Raw genomic sequence first — 20,923 nt, 5'->3', positions numbered from 1 at the left:
AACAATATTCCTATGCTCAAGAAAAACTTGAAAGCAGAGAAATTACTCCTTTCTTGTATTACTACATGAGTTTCAATTAACACTTTCTGTGCAAGATGCCCTCATGGATCAACAAAAAAGATTATCAATACGTGCATTAGCTATATAAATGAATAATGAAGCATATGCTTATTTAAATTTTATGCTAGGTCTTTAGTATTGGAGCATATCAGTGAGTCATTTTAATGATTCCCACAAATTTCTATGAGGTTTTTTAATGCTCCAAGTCAGTTTCTGCCATCTATTATAGGAAACTATTCTTACAGCTTGTTAGTGGTAGGATTTATTTTCCACTTGATAGTACTCCAAGAAAGCAGCCTTTACAGAAAGAAAGGATAGAGCTGATTCTTTATTCCCTCCTCAGTGTATTATGTAACTGCAGCTGTGTATTAAAATGAAAACTTATCGTTAACTTTTCATGCAGTATAATTAATGATTGATAATATTTTAAATGTATTAATGCATTAGCATATTTATTGCATTTGGCTGTAGAGGTGAGTGAGATTCAGCCTGTTCTGACATTAGATCATGTTACCAGTTTGACAAGAAAGACATCTTTCTGAGAATCTTGGAGAGGGAAGCTATGAAAATCTGCATCGGTTTTCAGTCTGGACCTTGGCATTTACTGCAGTTGTAAGAAATTCCTCAGTCTGATGACAGCTGAAGAAAGCTGACAGGACTTCCCTGACTCTTTCTTCTCCCCAGTTTGTTCACTTTGTATGTAGCATCCAGAGAGTCAGCCTTACTGTTTCCTGTATGGAATCACAGATATACATACATGTATACATACTACATGCATCTCTTCCTTAAGGACCTGGAGGAAATAGATGATTATGTCCCTTTTTTTCACCTGTTTTGGGGGAGGATGGAGGGACACTCTACAAAACAGCAGCTGGGAGCAAAATACTTACCAAGAGATACATGTTTAATTCCAAATACTATTTACAGGTTTTAAAATATATTCTTAAATTAGCTGATATAAAAATATGCTGATTTATTGTAGCTGGGTATTCATGGTGGCCTTTGGGCCTTCATTTAGCTGAAACTATGGCTGGTCTTGACTTCCAGGTATGCATTTACCTATTTTTGATGTTGTTTGACATAGAAGTCTTTTGGAAAGGGAATGAGTTGTGCAGCAGAGGAAATAGTACAGAAAAATGGAACTGGCAAAAAGGAGCAGAGGTGTGAGAGAGAGAAAAAAAAAAAGAGAAGCAATTTGAAAAAAGGGGAGGAAGAAAGTGGAGGAAGTCCTCGTGAGGACATTAAGAATGCAATGCAGCCATTGTGTCAGTCCAGCTTGACTACAGAGATTGAGTATACTTTTTGTTTCAGTCATTCTCCATGGACGTACCTAATATTTCTATTTGAGCTTACCTGGTAGGATGCATCAAAGTGTAGGAAGAAACAGTGAGCAGGAATGCACAAGCTTCCAATATGGCTGAGCAAGGTTGGGAAAAGCAGAACTGCCTCTTTTAAGAAAAGAGACAGGTAACTTCAGGATCTTGTTAGGATCTTGTGGAAGTGCCGAGTCTAAAGCTTTTTTGAATAGTCCTTCATTCTCTGCAGCAACCTGTAAACTCTGAAGATTAATTCATGACAGAAACCTTTTAACACCAATACAGTTATAGTGTAAATGTGTCTGGAACGTTACAAGCTGTTTCTGTGTTGGATGGAAATTTTAATTTTGTAAGACAGAATTTTCATTTTAAAATCACTTTGAACATTTGGCTTATTTATTGCTTTCTTTATTTCCACATTAGCCACAATCCCCACCCCTAACCCCTACTAGTTTATACACATCCAGTACTCCTAATGGGTCCCAGTATCCCATATTCTCCATTGAACCAGTGCATTATTGCATGAGTGACATAAAAACAGGGAAGCCCAGAATTCCTTCTTTCAGAAGCCTCAAAAGAGGGGTAAGTTTGCTAACAAGTTGAAATGCATGATGGGCTATGACCAGTGTGTTTGTGCTGTGGCTTTTCTGATGCTCTTCACCCTCATTATAAGGCTTACTTTGTTAAAAGTAGCACTTCAGCTATAAGGTCACTTTTAGGATAGTTTGTTTCATACTATGCAGACGTTACTAACAGCTTGAAAATAAAATAAAATAGAAATACTCTTTATAGCATTCCAAATACTTGTGCCTGAAAGAAAGGTGTTATAAAGAGGGTGCTCAGCATGTGTTTGGTACCTTCCTTCATTGTTGTTCACTTTCACAAATGTTTTCCTACCATCGTGTAACATATTTTAGCAGTAATTTATCATTGGGTATGTAGTCACCACAAAAAACACCTGACAGATCAGATGTCTTACTTGCTGACTTTTAATTGAAATAATAGTAGTTGATTACGAGACACTGAACTAAGAATGGAGACATTTCTTTTGTACAGCATATGCTGTAGCACATGGTGCTTGCAGATTTTGAAATACTGATTTTTGAAACATTACAATTTTAATGCATTTTCTGATTAAAAAATTGTTCTTGTTTGTCCAAGGTTCTTTTGGATAAAATTATTGAAAAATTACTACCAAGTGCCACCTTCTGAGATTTATCAATTCATTTACTGATTTATAGTGGCATATGGAAGACAATAAAAGGGAAATGTTAAGTGGTTTCCTAGCAACATTTGTAGTACTAGTGATAAATGTACTGGCACTTTCCTGTTATGTCAGTGAAGCACAGGCTGCCCAGTTTATGTACGTTTTATGATATTTATTGATCCAAATAATGAGATAATTGGATGCATTTGATTATATATAATTCACTATTTTCTGATATTTGAAAATAATATTGACTTGCTGTCATGGTTTAACTCCAGCCAGCAACTGAGCCCCACACAGTCACTTGCTCACTCCCCCCACCCAGTGGGATGGAGGAGAGAATCGGAAGGGTAAAAGTGAGAAAACTCATGGGCTGAGATAAAGGCAGTTTAACAGGTAAAGCAAAAGCTGCGCACACAAGCAAAGCAAAACAAGGAATTCATTCACCACTTCCCCTGGGCAGGCAGGTGTGCAGCCATCTCCAGGAAAGCAGGGCTCCATCATGTGTAATGGTTACTTGGGGAAGACAAACATCACTCCAAACGTCCCCCCCTTCCTCCGTCTTCCCCCAGCTCTATAAATGCTGAGCATGACGCCATATGGTCTGGGATATCCCTTTGGTCAGTTGGGGTCAGCTGTCCTGGCTGTGTCCCCTCCCAGCTTCTTGTGCACCCCCAGCCTGCTCGCTGGTGGGGTGGTGTGAGAAGCAGAAAGGCCCTGACTCTGTGTGAGCGCTGCTCAGCAATAACTAAAACATCTCTGCGTTATTAACACTCTTTTCAGCATGAATCCAAAACATGGCCCATACCAGCTACTATGCATCAGGAGTGGTTGACTACTGTTGACGTAATGTGGAGATGAAAGTACAATGTTATATTGCAGTAAAGTTATGATTTAGAGGCTCCCTTGCTGTCACTCTGAAATACTATGAGTTACGCTTAAAACTTATTTTCTGCAAGTCATGTTGTGGCGTCTTATTTCAGGCCCCCAGATATTGTGGAAATACCCTTTCTACCACCACCATTTTTTAAAAAGGTTCTTGTGGTCCTCTTAAGTATTTGCGGAGGACAGCTTCTCCTCTCCCCTTCTGAGTCACTTATAATTTGTTCTGGTCATGAAGATAATGTTCCTTCTTTAGCACTTAGTGAGGAATCAACTGGATTAGACAGTTGTTGAAATGGCACGGGTCTTGATTACACCTCCTTTTTGTTGATCACTAAATGTATTGACTCCTGGCTCAAAAATCAACACTTTGTAATATCAGTAGTTCTAGAACCTCTTACTGAAGCAAAAAATCATCTCCTAACAACTACAGAATGCTAATGGAAAATGAAACCATATTTTATTTAATTTTTTTATTCTTACAATTCATTGTTTATGTTGTAAAAGTGAATGAATTTTAATACAGAATAGTATTCTGTAAAATTACCAAGGATCACTACTTTCCTACAAATCTGGATTAATTCAAATATCCCACAATATCAAATAGTTAATCTCTGTAAATCTTCAGGATGAACATTTAATTTTTATATATTTTGAAATTCCTTGCAAGCATTTTAACAGATATCACATTATCACATATTGAAGTGCCTTTTCCACTTAAATGTATACTGTAATTCTAATAGATATTTTTATCTGCTTGATCAGTCTTATCTTTATAATATATCTTGATTCAGTGCTTAATAGTTGCTAGTACATGATGCTGTTTTCCACAGTTTTGTCCCTGGAAAATGATGCCCAGGTGGTATTGACATGTAGAACTAATTGGCTGCTGCTACTACTGAGCTTCATCCCTGAGCTGGCAGACACCAGACATTAAGCATGCTGGTTATTGTGTTTAACGTGCCCTGTACAAGATTTCACTCAAGGCACTGGAGATCACAAAACCAGACTGCCCTCATTCTGTGCTGCATGCATTACACTTTCCTATCGCGATGTATAGCAACAGCAGCAACCAGTAGCTGTAATAGGTTATTGGAAAAAGTCGTTAAGTGTAAGCAAGTGTGACTTGCTTTATTAGCACTGCTATTACATGCTGCTTATTATCCTTTGGAATCTTAACATTTCCAGATAGAGTTAGTGCTTACGAGAGGTCTTTGCTCAATGCCACTTGATACATAAATAGATGCATCATCAACAGCGATATGTAGACCTTGTGTTTTCTTGGAAAAAGGGAACAAGACTTTTGTTCTACAGCCATTTTACATCATCTTTGGACTTTATTGAGGTTTCTACCAAAGTATCAGTTGTGAAGGTGCTTTACTTTCTTCATTGCTAGAAATTCTAATTTTGTGTGTGTGCCCCAGTCAACAGCTTTAACAATTGCTGAGGGTCATAAATGATGTCAGAGATACATATCTTCTAAGTTGCTTGGTCTTTCTCTGGAAAGGGTTATCCAAAGTCATTGAAGGCATGGTAGATCTTCAAAATGCTGTGAATGTTAAACCCAAGAGATGACACCTGGCATCCCATCTTCTAATTGCTTCTTCTAAGGATAAAGTCTTTACTCATTTAAATGTCTTTGTTTTTATCTGGACTAAAACATTTCTAGGATAGCAGCAATGACCCAAATGCTGTTTTCAGCAAATGAAATTACTAACTAACTGCTAAACTTGAAAAAGATCTTTGTTTCTTGTGGTTCTGCTGAGATAATAAATACATTGTAAAAATTATGTTTGTAAAAGTGATGGTCGTGGATTGTTAGCTATAATTAACAAAATATTTGCATATGGCTGACCAGTCCTTCATCATCATCAAGTTCTGCTATTTTGTGCAATGTTCGCTGTGTGTTTGTTTCTTCTCCTACAATAGAAGTTCTTTAGCATATTATTCAAAACACTAAAATTCAAAAGTAGTTTAATGAAGTTGTGTATTAGAATTTTGTAAGTTAAACTACCCATTATGACGTAGTAATTTTTTAAATCAGTAATTCTTAAAGCAGAAGTGCATTTCTGATTATTGTATTTTGCTTTTCTTGTGCTCATAGTAACATGTATTTTTTATAAATTAAAATTTTAATCCTTAAGTAATATTTTAAAGATACATTTTTAGGCACTAATCATTTTCGTAACTGGTTGTTGCATGTGAATAATTTCCCGTTTCTTTTTGTTTTCAAATGAACTGTGCAGTGGTCGGTGAAGATGGTAAGCCTGTGTGCTGATCTGTCTGCTGTACTTCTGCTAAGATAGCATGAAAATAATCTTTTAAAAGTGTTTCCATATCATAACTGCTTTAAGTCAGGTGCTGAAATACATTTTCAGATTTTTCCACTCATATACACAGTCTTCTTAATCATCCATGCTTAATGTAAGATAATTAGACTTGTGATCTGACTGCAACTAAAGCTGTGATTTTGGCATTTTAGGGTTGACCAGTATTCATGAGTGGGTCATGATGGAAATTCTTGGTGACTTCTCTTTGTCAGGAAAATTGTTAAAAGCAGCATAAAATAGGTCTATGAAAAGATTACAAAACTTGTGTAAAGGAGAAATATTGAATACTGCAAAATTCACTCCTTTGAATTTAACCAAAAAGTTGCAGGGGAGATGATCCGTTAGGCTTAGGAATATTAGAAAGCTGTTACATTAAATGAAGACCACACCTTAATCAATATTGTTGTTTTGCAGAGTAAATCAGTAAAAAATTCACAAAAAGACCTCTCCTCTCCTGATTATTGCTGTAGGATACTCTGGTTTTAACTGACCTGTGAGGAAGAACGAGACAGAGGATGTGATTGTCTTTTTGTTTCTTTGTAGTGTGTAAAAGTACCTGAAAGAATTTTATTTTTTTTTTTTCTCCAGAAAGAAACACCTTCTGCTTTATTTTGGAAACATCATCTCTTGATTTCCCACCTTTTATGGTGTCTTGTATTCCCTTCTTGAAAAGCAGTGAGATTATGGTTTTACAAGTGCGAAAGAACCAAGAAGTTGAGGGGCAAGATGATCTTAAGAGGGGTATTAGAAACTTGGCACGTGAGCCTAAGGCTGCGTGTGTCAAAATCTCGACACAAGTCGATATTTCTGTCAAGTTTCTTCTTGACAAAAGAGATGCTGTCCAGTTTGGTTTGCCTCCATGGGGGGTTCCTGTAATGGCACGTGGGTTTCTTGTGCTAAAACCACCTTTCTTGGGCAACTAGGACACACGTACTGTAACTTACCTGTTATTAAGACGTGTACCGTATTTCCTTCTTAACATTCTTGGTGTCTGTCACCCTGAGGGGAAGAGTTTTCACTGCAAACTCACAAGATATGTAAAAAAAAATCTCTTCCCATGCTTTTCACACCCAAGTCCTTCTATCCTGTTTATAATCTTGGCACAAGTTTGCAATCAAACATTTGCAGGTTTGGGCTTGGAACAACAGGTGGTCGTAACTGGGGGAAAAAAAAAAGTTTGGAAAGTAGGAGGTTTTTTTCCCTCCTTGAAACATTCTTTTTTTTAATGGAAAAGGTGACTGGGAACATTTGAGCAAGTTTTGATTCAGATTAGCAGATTTAGGTCAAAATTTTCATGTTATAAAGGCTTTTGCTATGCTCATGAACTAGTTTACTCGAGGTAAAATGTATTAGAACTTTGTAAGTTTTGGTATGTTTTCTGGCAAGACTGCTGAACTTCAGGAAGAGAACTATAATAGTACTTTGGAGTGAAGATGCAGTATTTTTCTTTTGATAGCATCCAAATCACCACAGAACACATGCTCCAGAGAAAGAACATATTATTATTATAAACATCTCTTAGATTTTTGTTCTGACTGAAATTACACTGTAGTAATTAATTCTGTCCTTTCTAAATCTGCTTTAAGTGCAGTGGATGTAATAGGATGTTCATGGCTCAGCTTTTCAGAAAAATAATTAAATCTACAAATTTTGAATTACATCTGTGAGCCAACTGTTACAGAAGGCAGAAAGAACCTTGAATGAATGACTACGATCTGGCAGCAAGAACATGCATTTATCCTGTTGCGGGCTTTTATAGAGCTGTGTGTCAAGTAGAGTTTTTAAGAAGGTCCATCCTGCTTCCAGTGAACACTGTCCATGTGTGGGTATGTCAGTTCAGCTGTCCAGATATGTGTGTGTTAACTTGTTTAATAGGTGCTCTACTTGCAGGGCCCTGCACTAGAAGACTTCAGCCATCTCCCTCCAGAACAAAGACGTAAGAAACTGCAACAGAGAATTGATGAACTTAACAGAGAACTACAGAAGGAAACAGACCAAAAGTGAGTGCATTTTTTTGGAGTTCTGTCATGGTTCTCTCTGGTTTTTTGGACGTCCTCTACCTAAGCCAACAGTGCTCAGACACTAGGAGAGAATATGCTAGTCCAGGCTAATACAAGGCATTTTTTAGTTCATGTTTTTTTGCGTGTAGATTCTGTTAGCGTTGCTTCCTTCTGCTTTACTATAATACACATTTTGATCTTAACGTTGCAGAGGAAACACTGGATCTAAAAGCACGCATTAAAAATCCCATCAATGCGTAGGTTTGTTGAGCAAGAGAGCTGCAGCTTAGTCCATTAAGAAAAGAGCATTATTGATATTTAGGAAATCGTGTGTAACAAAAATATGGGAAACAGTATTGAGACTGGAGACAGAATTGGAGTCTTGTGCCTGTGCACGACACAAGAAAGGAAAACAAAGTACTAAGGTGGCAGAATGGGAAAAGGCTTTAGGTGTGGTTTGGGGAGCAGTAGTTCCTCATGTCTGTGCTTAGTATCTCATCATGGGGAAGGATCTCATGCACATAAGCATTATTGTAGCTTTAATGAATCGGTACGGATGTATGTACTTTTCATAATTATTGTCGGGTTTTGTATGTTTTTAGAGATGCCCTCATCAAGATGAGGGACGTTTATGAAAAAAATCCCCAGATGGGTGATCCAGGCAGTTTGCAACCAAAATTAACTGAGACTATGAGCAACATGGACCGTCTTCGGATGGAAATACACAAGAATGAGGTTAGACTCTAAAACAATTCCTTGGAAAATGGACGTGAGTCATAAATTGTAGCTTGCCTTATGGGTTATAAATATAGCCCCCACAGAAATGACTTGAATTAACAAAGTGCTCCTGATACAGCTTTTTTGTGGGGTGCCGTATTTTCAAGTACATTCATCTAGCTAGAATAAGGATGTACATTATAAAGATCTAAACTGTTTAGAAGAATTTCTTACTAGTCACTTATTCTGAAATTCAGATGTGATTAAAGATTATTTTTTTCCTTAAGAGGGATAGGTTCATGCTTCATGTGAAGTAATGATGAGACTTCATATGTGAATGCAGTCTCTCTGTGGCTGTGTACTGACAAGTAAACTGTATGCAGTGAAGTGTATTTGTTAAATGGTATTTGCTGGTTTAGAATCAAGTTTTCTTTGACACCAATATTTGTCTTTTTTTTTCCCCAAGGCCTGGCTCTCTGAAGTTGAAGGTAAAGTAGCAGCCAGAAGCGACAGGCGGCACAGCAGTGATATCAACCACCTTGTAACACAGGGCAGAGAGAGGTCACTATTCTATCTATCTCTACTGTTTTTATATCTTATGCTAGAATCAGTCCATCACCTTGATATAGTTAACAGTAGGTGATGGTTGTTACTTTTATCCTCTGAAAGTTTATGTCCTTCTAAAGGAAAATCTTACTGATTCTGAATTCTCAACATCGCTTCATGTCATTATGGTAACATAAAAAAATAGTGAGTCTAATCGAAACACCCACTCATTAACTAGCAGTGCCTTTTAAAGCTACCTTAAAGTTTCCCATGCTCTGTAGAGACAAGTATGTCAAATTTATGTTTGTTTTTGAGGCAGAATTCAGTCCAAGCCTTTGTTAGATCAGTATTTTGAGAAAATCACCTCTAGCAGTAAATATAAAAACTGCTAACAGGCATTCCCAGAGCGATACCCGCGGTCTGCTCTTGCTGTGATGGACGTATGTTCTGAGTTTTAGAGCTAAGAACTCTTCAGAGTCCTCACGCTCCAATCATTGCATTATAGCCCTGAAGGGAGTTACACGGATGATGCGAATCAGGAAGTTCGAGGCCCACCACAGCAACATGCACATCCAAATGAGTTCGATGATGAGTTTGAAGATGATGAGCCATTACCAGCTATAGGACATTGCAAGGCAATATATCCATTTGATGGTAAGGTTAACAACATGCACTGTGATTCCCTGACTAGAAGGCATGGATTATTTGTTATAGAGAAGACAAGTAAACTGATTCAAAATAATAAATTAACTGTATGAGCAACTACTTGCTTATAAGATCAGTGGAAATATTTTATAAATCACTTTAATTCATGAGCAGTACTTTTGTGCTGTTTTAAGATAAATATTAGCACAGCTATTGGCAAATACTCAGCTTTACAAACTGGACTAGGTTTTTTTGTCTGTAAGCCTGTCTGACCATATGTTCTCTTGCACAGATTTTTGGTTCTTCCTGTTTATATATAATCTGGAAACTATGCCCTGGGAAAAAGATGACTTGAAATTCTGTCTGAACATTGGGACTTCTTTGCCTGTTCTTTTTCCCAGGTCATAATGAAGGCACTCTAGCGATGAAAGAAGGGGAAGTTTTGTACATTATTGAGGAGGACAAAGGAGATGGGTGGACAAGAGCTCGAAGACATAATGGAGAGGAAGGCTATGTGCCAACATCATATATAGATGTAACGCTAGAGAAAAACAGCAAAGGTGCAGTAACCTATATCTAACGGTAAATTGGCAGCTTTCAGTTGTACATTCCCCAGGGAACATAGTGGAAAAATAGTAAGTTACACAGGTTCATGGAAAGCATTAGAATATCAGAAGTCAAGCAGCAGTCTGTTGTTTGCAGTGTGAGTTTGCTGGAGTTTTTTTTCGGAGATGACCACGTTAAATTATGCATCTTACACTGGTCTGTAATTTTGACCAACTTCTTCTGCTTTGTTTAACTGATCTAGTGTTTCTGCTTTACAAAGCACTAAATCCAATTCAGCTATTAAAAGACCAGGATTCCTGCTTGTTCTATAGAATACTTTGTTTCTATAGAGAACTGAAAAATTAGTTTTAAAGATCTCTAAGATTTACTGTTCCCACTTTTATGACTTAAACTATATGCTTAAAACAGAGGGTTTTTTTCCTCTAGTAACTAACTGAACTCGGTTACTGAAAATTATTAATTTCCTTCCTTAGAAAATACTTGGCAGCTTTCACTTCTTAAACAGGAAAATGTTTTCTGATTCTGAAAACTCAACAAAAATACTCAGGAAAAAACATTATGATTAAGGAGGACAGAAAGTCCACAGACCTGCCTCTCTCCTTCCTTTTCAGTACTTGTAATGTAGAATGTTGTGTATTGGACACAACTTCATTGTTTTAACTCTAGATACCTTGAACAAACAAAGAAAGAGACCACATGTAATGCTTGATGTCTTACTGAAACCTCTCTCTGCTCCTGAAAAGAGAATGATGTTATATTCTTACTCTGTGCTGTCTTTGAATTGCTTCATGTTTCGTTTGAAATCAAGGTCTTAAATGTACAGTAATTCCCCTCACTGTTAAATGACTGAGGCTTGGAAACTGCATTGCACTACTTGATTACTAGGGGGAGGAGAAAAAGCTAATCTAAAAGCTGTGGCTTGTATTTCTAATGAGAGTTTGTGGACTTAAGTACAAGGCTAATGTATAGCCACTAAGAACGGCCTGTTAGAACTGAGCACACTTCTCTATCTTCTGAAGGCCTTCAGTAACTGTCTTCTTTTCTTTTTCCTCTTGGACTGCAGGTTCCTGAAGCGGGTTTCTGAGAAAATGGGCGAGATCTTGAAGGAGGTTACATGCAGCTGCTGGGGGGGGGGGGGGAGGGGGGGGGGGGTACTAGACTGGGAGGCCCAAGGGGAAAAGCTAGTTGCATGAGTGCATGCAGACATTCATTTAGTCACTAACATCTTAGCATCTCCATACATAGGTAAGGATGTATTATAAATTCTTCAATTTGTGCAGGAAAATGGAGTTCCATTACCAGAGTATAAAGGCTACTGCTCCTAAAATTGCTTTATTTTCATTGTCCTAGATTGTCCCAGATGCACAAACTATATTTTAGCTTGTGTGGTGTTTTGGTTATCTCAATTATACTCTTTTCCAACTCATTTTAATTGGCAGCCATTTAGAACCATATGTCAGTTATCAGTCTGCCTGTGCCACCTCCACGCTCGCCGTTAACCTCCTGCATGCCTAGGACAGTCAGGCATGTCTGCATAACACTTTGCCATTGTTGCTTGTCTTACTTTGTAACAACAAATCATTTTGTTTAAATATCTTCAACACTAGAGTTTCATCCCAGTATCCATGTATGCTGCTATAACTATACCACTGCAACCATCATTACATTCCAGTTTTTTTGGCATAACTGATAAGAGACCATAATGCATTTGTGTTGATTTGGGGAAATAATACATCTCAGCTCTAACCTACAATGCAATCAAGAGAAACTCCAGGAACTGTGGTCCATATTCAGCACTTCAGTAAGCTGCTGTGAGCACTGAAAACCTGGAACACCACCAGAGAGATTCACCACTGCAAGCTAACGACTGTTTTCAGAAGTCAACCACTTGCCATTCAAATGCTGCCTTAAACTAGAGTGCCTAAACCTGTTGTTTGCCAACACTACCACTTGCAGTATCCCACAAAGGGCTTTGTGTCTCAGCTCTTTCCACAGTGCTGCAGCTGCTGAGGTAGCCACGGTAGGTGTTTTCTAGAGCTCTACTTTACTGGATACATGGTGCGTCATGAATTTTATACATTGAAACGTGTATCGCTTCATTTGACTTTGATATTTTTAAAAATATTTTTATGGAAACCGTCTTTTAGTTTTTCACTATGAAGTTCCAATTTTAATTACTGCAGTGCTAGTCCATTTCCAGGTGATGCTTCATTGTATGGACCAGTTGAAATTTGAGTGATATTTCGTAATGATCTATGTGCACTTTTACTTGTAAACAATGGAAATTTGGATATGTTTATACATGTAAATATAGTTGTCTGCAGTGCCCCTATTGCTTATGTTGTCTTGCCTCCCATTTGTGGTTCTATTAATACATCATATCTGATTTATTAGGGTGATAAGAACTAGACTAGAGCTTGTTGGGGGAAGGGATACTTGTAGCAAAGAAAGCTTGTGAACCCAGCCACCTGCTGTTTGGGGAAATGAAATAATAATCAAAACATCCTGTTTTTCTGGGGTCTGAAGCAATATTTGGATGCAGCAGTGCTGGATTCTTTTTAATTTCAGTGTTACTAGGAACTGTACTACCAGTAAAACTGAATTTGAGTGACTTGTGTAGAGGTTTATTCCTTTTGTTATGTATACCACTATTACACAGCTTGACCTAGTGTAGTATGGGGGCTATTAAACTCTAAAGTTTAGATTTTTGGAGCTTGTATACAGGGTTATTTATATAATAATGTGACATTACTCAATACTGACAAAACTACCTAGGTAGTTTTTTGGGTTTGGGGTTTGTTGGGTGGTTTTTGTTGTTTGTTTTTTTTTGTTTGTTTTTTTTTTAAATCTAGTGCTTTTTTATTTTAAAGTTAGTTAGAGAAAAGAAGGAAATGTGATCTGTGTATTTTCTGTAAAGGGCCTGTGGTTTGCCTGGCTAACAGCCTTGCAGGTCAGTAATAACACTTCCTGGTAAAGGACTAAACGTTCTTTTCAGGCTACTGTTTGTTTTTCTAAAACCAGGATTTGCTTCCTTTAGAGGCAGGTTGCTTTCATGAGGGATAGTGCAACTTGTATGAGGGTTATTAAACATAGGAAAAACACATTTGTACTTGCACAGCTAGTTATAAATCACTTACTCTAAAATTCATATGAACGTGAATTGTCTTAAAGAATCTTACATTTTCCAGTAATTTTTAATCCTTTTTTGTGCACATGTTGATTTCCCAAATGTTAAATGCTTTGTTGAAAAATAGTGTTCTCTGTTGAGAATATTTTCATGGAATAAAAATCTTTTAATGGTCTAAGTAATTAGCTTCCCCATTTGTCTTCTGTTAAGATTGACAGGGAGACTTTCAGCATGAGGTCTGCAACTTCTTGTTGTGGTGGCAGAACCTCTGCTTTGATTGTAGATGGGGGAACAGATAATACCATTTTGGTGCTGGTTTTGTTGTTAGCCTACTCAAATACTTTCAAATGCTCTAAGTAACATCTCACTCCAGAAACAGGCTTACTGACAACGAGCACATGCAGCTCTAACCATAGTTCTTGCTTAAATATTTATACAACTTCTGAGGATAATGCTTATCCACCAATTCTGTATGTGACAAAAGTGGAATTTGGTGCTAAAATACTCTTAATATAACACCACGCACGCCTGATATCCTATGAAAAGTGCTAAAGCGTCTGCTTTGCCTTCATCCAAAGGAAAAAAAAATACTACTTACCAAAGTGATTCACCTCAGTAAATGAAGCAAGTTTAATACATACACACACACCCCCACATTTACTCATATCTGAAAGCATTTTGATTATCTGGATTGTTTGTTCTTGCCATTTCATCATTCATTCCTGGCAGCGTAGCTGTTGTGCAGGCTCCAGCAAAAGCCGAAGTACTACAGATGCTGTCTTAAAAAAGAGAAAACACATAAGTTGTCCCAACACATACACAACTAATTTCCTACTTTCATAGGTGCGGTGATATTTGAGCCTTCTGTTGTGGTCACAGATACAGGGTCATTTCTGTAACCTGCAGTATTTCTGTGATCTGCAGATTATTTTGCATAAAGATACACGTTAATTCACAATTCTATGTACAGTGTTTTATATTCATTAAAGGAATATTATACAACAAATTTCTGCAATGTCACATACTTAATGTATCATTTTATTTACACTATTTGCTTCATTTTAATATTAAGATACCAGTGCCCTTACTCCTAGGCATTATCAAAACATTGCAACTCTGGGGAAATACAGAAAGCTGTAAGACTGTCTTACAGGAATAACCTAACTGTTTAAAGGGATCATTACATGACTTGGTGACAGAGTAAATAAATAATTTGTTTAGAAATCAGTAGTTTTAAAACAAGTGTGCATTGTGCAGTTAAAAGTTCTAAACATCTTGTGAAATGCAAGAAGTTTGTGCAGTATCAAATTGCCAAAAGAAAGCTAAGGTTATTTCAAGTATATAATTTAAATATAGTGTTTACAGAGTCTTATATACTTAATTGTTCCACCTGCTTCACTGGAGGAGGTTCCAGTTTTCGGGAAAGTGCAGTTAAAATCTGGCCGAATTTCTCGTATCTTTCATTTTGATTAACTTGTGCTCCTTTGCTGCCCCAGAGCAATCTCATTTGAAATTCTGTCTTGAAGATTTCACTCATCTCTTCATCTGGCTGGAAACCTAGTAAGTAAAAAGAATTCCACAATATCACCATCAGGCAAGTTTTTTTTATTCAGAAGAACTGGCTTTTTAAACTGTATTCCCTCCAAATAAGATAAGCTTTAGTGTGCTGGGTTCCTTTTGCACAATGATTTTAACAAGCTAGTAAGACAGTGAAAATCCTTTCCATCTGTGACATTCAAGTAGCACACAGATGGCTCTAGGGACACTAGGACAGGCTATCCTTTGCTCAATTCTAATGGTCTAGAATTGTCATTATAGCCCCACCTTAAATATAATTACTGATGTATAAATGCTGCCTGCAGAAATACTTACATTTCTCTCCCCTCCCTTTTTCACTGCAAGTTTAAAATATAAAGTCACATTACTAACATGTTGTTGCTTTCTGGCTGCAAGTGGTCAAGATCTTGCACTGCTGTAAAGAATCTTATTATGATGGGTGGTGTTTTATTCACAAAAATCAGAGTAGGATTTTTAAATTGTACAGAAGACAGGAAGTTATCCTCGGTCCTTACCGTACTCCTATTCAGTTGCTAGAAGGGTCAGCATATTAAATCATGAGAACTTTGAGTACGTTTAGCAAAAATGTATGCTGTGTTGCTTAGTGGAGAACTATAGTGATGAATAATTTACTGTCCGCTTTTAAACAATACTGATGCTGTCCTCAGACTGAGTTTCCTGCAGGACATTTGCTACTATCTCAGCTCCCATGAAAGAGGAGAAGAATTTCTGGCACTGACTTTTAGTGGCACTTCGGCAGAGACCTTGTTCTTCAGACATAACCCACACATTCTGTTAATGTGCAGCAGTTTCTCCTACTAGTGCTCCCTACCTTCCAGCATCCGTTCTGCCGTCAAGCTGTACATCGCTGCGTCCTGTGCTATCTGACGAGCTGTGGCCAAGTGCTTGAGCATTATTTCGCAGCTTTGGTCACTACTTTCCCACAGGTCCGTGCCTTCAAAAACGACAGCTTGTCGCTCCATCAAGGTAACGAGAGGCATCAGCAGTGGCACTGTTACATTGTTCTGTGGAGCGCTGACAGTCTCTGGGATGGAGAGGAACAAACAAATTGTATCACCAGACATTATAAAACCTGCTAATTGAAGAAGGTATTGTAACTGCAGTAGTCTTTGCAAAGTTGGAAACTACTACTTGTCTTCCATTGTTCAAATTAACACCTTACCTCAGATATACCTGTCCTACCAGTTTCCAGTGAACTGGTTTGGGGAGAAGGCCAAGACAAATTAGTGTTGGAAAACTCTATTTGCTACAGCAGAAGGCTCTGCTGAATTACTAGCCAGTGGCCAGAGATTTTTTAAACACATTTCAAATCTAGGTCATTCCATTAAATTGAGGCTAAAAAGTTTTCCTTCTCCACCCACTCTCTTAGGGAAATGTTGTTCAGAGAAATGTTGTCTTGCCTGTGCACCTCTTTGGAGACCAGAGCTGCAAAGAATCTGATGCAGGAGCACCTGATGTGGTCAGAGGAATAATCTAACTAACCCATTCTTTGTATTTGAGGATCTAGCCTCTAATTCAATAGGCAAAGCAAATAAAAAGCAAAATCTGCCAGAAATAACTCTCCTCTGGGGAAGAAGGAGATTTTGTCCTGTCTTTGTGGCAAGATGATGCAGAGTGTTTCAGTTTCTGCTCCACAAAGAGGGAGTGTGGGTTTGGGCAGAATGTTATATTCTGCATGGGTACATGCATGAAAGAACATACTGATGTTTGGCTGGCAGACTGTTTCCTTCTCGTTCATTGTCTTATACTGCATTATACCAGTTCGTGTTGTCATTTTAACGTATGATGCACAGCTATCGAAACAGCAGCGGCCTCATCTCCCTACACAGGAAGTCAGTAGTGGGAGAGTTAAAAGGCTAAATAGAAACCAGTGTCACTCATACTCACTCTTCCACTCATCTTGTCCTTCGTGCAAAGCTTTGCTGAACGGCTTCAGCTGTTTTTCATACATAATGGCAGTTTGGGTATAACGATGTCTTAGAGAGGTCCAGGTTTGTTCCAACCTCGCAACCTGTTCATACAAAAATAGAGATTACCCATTATTGACTCCACAACAATTCACAGGAGATGTACACTGTTAGTGACAAAGTTTCTGTTCTGATGAGCTCTCTAGCCTTAAGGAAATTGCATAAATTAAATTAAATAAACCATGAAACAACTCCATGTTTTGGAACATCAAGAGCAACAGATTTTTACCTGTGGCATTTCTAGTGCTTTCATAATGGCAGAAAATGCATACAAATCCCCCAGCGAGTCCTTCAGCTCCACTGCAACTTGGATGATCCTGTTCAATGTTGCCGCTCTATCTTCTACATTTCCTGTGCAACCCAAGATATCCACAGCTATTCCTATTGCCATGGTATTGTGCCTGTAAGTGAAACAATTTATAGTGGGTATAAATTATTAAATTAATAATACTTTATGCTGTACATGTGTTCAGAGAAGATCAATTCAAAGGTGTATTTCGGTGTGCCCAGCAAACTTATCAGCATCTTTGTATCAAAAGCAGTAATGCCATTAATATGGAATATATATACACATTGGCTTTGCATTTGTGTTTTAATAAATTTGATAAATTTTCCTAAGATAATTACTACTATACAAAATTCTGCTCAAGCAATGAATAAATGAACACTTACTGGAAAATTGCCCCAATTCCCTTTGTCCTCTACACTGAAATCCTGGGACCTTCCCCCTAAATTTCAACAACCAAACTACTGAAATCTGAATCAGAGATGTGGAAAAGCTCAGGGATAGAAGGCCCTAATTGTTGCCCCTTATGTGCAGAGGTTTTACACAAAGCTTTGTTGACCTTTTTTTTTACTTTACTAGATCCTCTAGCCTCTTCCCCAGTTGCAGAAGGCTACTACCTTCAATCTCTTCCACAAACACGTGCTCAGCTGGATTATACGTCCCCTGAACTTTAGTTTAGCTGAGCTCTTAAAAGAGAGCTGAGGATGTTCAGCAGCTCTAAGGACCCTGCTTTCAACACAATTCCCCTTTCCCTGTATTACATGTATGGAGTTGCCCCACGACCTTAAGGAATTTTTCCTATGCAAAAAGAAGTTACATGCCATCTCACTAAATTATTCACATGAATTCAGAAAACGTGCAGGAGAGCATTCTTTGAGGAAACGTAGAGTACAATGCAGCAAGGAGCTGATCTTCTGGCCATCTGCCCTGGAAATGAGTAACAGGAACATTTACCTTTCAATTAGGTCAAGGCGCAGCTGATGTCCGTAAGGCAAGGTAATCAGTTCAAGACCAGAGTTCACTCCCATAATCCTCTTCATCTCTTCAGAAACTTCTAGTATCCTCGCCACCTGTCAAGTGCAAAAACTTGTGCATGAGTTTTGAAACTTACTTCAAAAAAAAAATCCCTAGCCACATAGAAGTCCTCCAGATTAGTGCAGTGCATAGAGAACTAAGTGCACAGTGTGCAACGTTAGAATACAGTCATCTAAAAAAAAAAAACTTAATAACTTATGCATATTCAGTGCCTTAACACAAAAAAAAGACCAATAAAATATTTTTTTTTCATGATTCAGCCATCAGAAAACATTAAAAGGTGTGACCAAAATGCGTTACCAAACTTCTGTCCTCCCACTTCCAGAAGGAGATTCATATGCAAGCTCCAGGAAACGTGGTGCTCTCTTAGCCTGATCCTTCCTTGTCAGAGTGGCACTGCTCTTTGGCCTTAAACCCATACACATTTGCTTTGCCTTTATTGCTAAAAAGGCGACGGCTCAGAATGTTTTTGGATTACACCACAGGCTTCTCATAAGGATTAATCAGTAAAAGGACTTTAGGGAGGACACTGAATGTTGAGTGCCTAATGAAGTCAGTATGTGAAAGCTGACACCCTCACCAATTTGTCTTTGCTTTTTAAACATACAGTATTAAGTACTGGTTATATCAATAACAATTCTATATATGCTAATTACAAGCAAAACCACATTAATATGATAAAGAGAGATTATCTGCTGGTTTAAGGCCTGTATGTTGACACATTTACAAACCAATCTGCCTGCTATTTTCTGATACACCCATCAGCAGGCTTTCTTGGTTATGAAAAGATGAAAGCAATATGGGCCACACAACAAGCCTCACTGGTACAAAATCTAGCACTAGAGAAATCTGTTTCACTTCTAGAGACGCAGGAGTGATACAAAGCGCCTGAAGACACACTGATTGCTACTCCTTCGTTACAAAAATCCCTCAGGCATACAAGTGGCAGATACTCCATCACTTACCATATGGGTGCTTCTTTCATTACTAGAAATGTCATTATTTAAAAGGCAAACTGAGCTACTGATGCCATGAGAAGACCTACCTACGAACTGCAGCCTTATCACAGATCTCAGTACAAAGCATTTATCTGGGCCAGTTCACGTGCCAATCTCATTGTATCATGCAGTTCTTATCAGTGCAGTAGTATGCAACAAGTTACCAACAAATGACAGTCACTGGCTCTCAGCACTGCAAGATGAAGATAAAATAGACTTTACGTGTCCCAGCTAGCTACTGTTCCTGCTCCAAAATCCAAAAATCTGTTTCTGTAAAACACTCCAGTGACTCTTAATTACTTTTACAGGCTCCCGCACTTCCAGCAGGCCAGCTTCCTTGGCCCCATTCCAAAGTTCATAAGGTTTAAAATAAGGAGACTAATAATGAGCTAATTGAATATAATACATATATATATATAAAACCCCTTACTACTTCTGTAAGGCATGCATATCCTATGCCTTCAAGCAATATACTCTTCAATATATTAAAAGACATTCTGGTTATTGTTATGACAATAACAACCTTCTGGTTGAAGGCAGAAAAGGTGAATTTTGGAACTAACATGTTAGAGAATGCTGTTACTACTCATGGAACCATAGTAAAGAAGCCACAATCTACTATTTCTGAAAAGACCAAGCAGTTGTGAGCCGAGTTTTTCTGAGTCACCATGTCTGCATGAAGCCTCACTTAGCAGCAGCCAGTGCTGGTACTGAGGAGAGAAGCTGTGTTTGCTGTTGGCAGGAACCCAGCAGCTGGCAGGCCCTCACACACTCATCCCACTGCAGCTACAGTGAACTGCCCCCTTCCCAGACCTATGGTGTGAATCAGTGCAGCAGCACTAGCAGAGTGCTACACACACGTTTCTTCTGGAGCACCACCATTCCCACTTCCTTTCTTGTCTGCAGTGGAATTGCCCAGTAAGTAGCCATGTGTGTTGCTTCCCAAGTTGCTCTTAAAAAAATAACCTACCAAAACCCAACAAAGCCCACGACACGGTTCCTGTAGCTGCTCTGTGGCAGGTACAGCACTCAGACATCCCAGCAAAGTGGTGCAGATTCAACTGCAGCTGCATTTATTTTATTACACAGACATCATCTTGTAAGCAGACGACTTCTCCTGTCTTTCCGTATTTCTGATCCAATAGCTGATCTCCAAGCCCTGTCAGCTGAACAAAGTCTACATTGTGAAAAATAGTTCTTTGTTTTTTACATCTTTCTAAACAATTCCCCTAGCAATACAGTTCTCTCACAGGAGAGAAATGCAGAAGTCCCGATAGATATTTTCCCACACCATGTATCCAGCTGCAAGACAGAGACTCAAGGATTAGAACAGCAGCTAGTTTTAGAAGTTCCACTGAATGCCTTATATTACGGCCAGCAGTACAGCAACCAGGTAATGTCTGTCTACCATTTGCCCTTCCAAGCTAACGAGCTATTTCCTGTCACAAGTAGTTCTTTCCACAAGGGTTTATAGCATAGATAGCTCTTCCTCTAGTATAGAAGAAAGGATGAATCACAGATATACAACAATCAATAGGAGATTAAAAAGATGTATGGCACATTGAGAACTCGAGTCTAAAGTCAAGGATGGTGGGAGATCTTTAGTCCAAAGGGTTTGTTAACATTCTTGTTCCCCAAATGGAAAAAAAGAAAAAACCCACC

General features: G+C 38.2%; 2 protein-coding genes across 8 annotated transcripts in view; one reads left to right on the top strand and one right to left on the bottom strand.

Moving 5' to 3' along the window:
• Window positions 1-11,411, top strand: part of FNBP1L (formin binding protein 1 like) — a 58,641-nt gene extending 47,230 nt beyond the window's left edge. Inside the window, 7 exon segments of the mRNA XM_068406077.1 lie at window positions 1,800-1,958; window positions 7,686-7,795; window positions 8,398-8,530; window positions 8,979-9,073; window positions 9,564-9,712; window positions 10,105-10,263; window positions 11,334-11,411. Of these exon segments, the coding sequence (XP_068262178.1) occupies window positions 1,800-1,958; window positions 7,686-7,795; window positions 8,398-8,530; window positions 8,979-9,073; window positions 9,564-9,712; window positions 10,105-10,263; window positions 11,334-11,341 (813 nt within the window). The 3' untranslated portion in view covers window positions 11,342-11,411.
• Window positions 11,412-13,909: 2,498 nt separating this feature from the next.
• BCAR3 (BCAR3 adaptor protein, NSP family member) overlaps window positions 13,910-20,923 on the bottom strand; it is a 114,205-nt gene continuing 107,191 nt past the window's right edge. For 4 of the 7 annotated variants that reach the window (XM_068406070.1, XM_068406075.1, XM_068406069.1 and 1 more), the window contains 6 exons: window positions 18,183-18,298; window positions 17,172-17,343; window positions 16,863-16,986; window positions 15,787-15,999; window positions 14,788-14,954; window positions 13,936-14,176 (listed from right to left, as the gene is read on the bottom strand). In XM_068406070.1, the coding sequence (XP_068262171.1) occupies window positions 14,114-14,176; window positions 14,788-14,954; window positions 15,787-15,999; window positions 16,863-16,986; window positions 17,172-17,343; window positions 18,183-18,298 (855 nt within the window). In that variant the 3' untranslated portion in view covers window positions 13,936-14,113. Of the gene's footprint in view, window positions 14,955-15,786; window positions 16,000-16,862; window positions 16,987-17,171; window positions 17,344-18,182; window positions 18,299-20,923 lie in introns of all 7 variants that reach the window. The other 3 variants (XM_068406073.1, XM_068406076.1, XM_068406072.1) reach the window with 3 other exon arrangements.

The sequence above is a fragment of the Nyctibius grandis genome, chromosome 8, assembly GCF_013368605.1.
Source record: "Nyctibius grandis isolate bNycGra1 chromosome 8, bNycGra1.pri, whole genome shotgun sequence".
Classification (NCBI taxonomy): Eukaryota; Metazoa; Chordata; class Aves; order Nyctibiiformes; family Nyctibiidae; genus Nyctibius; species Nyctibius grandis.
Note: the sequence above shows the minus strand (reverse complement) of the source record. Positions and strands in the feature narration are given on the sequence as shown.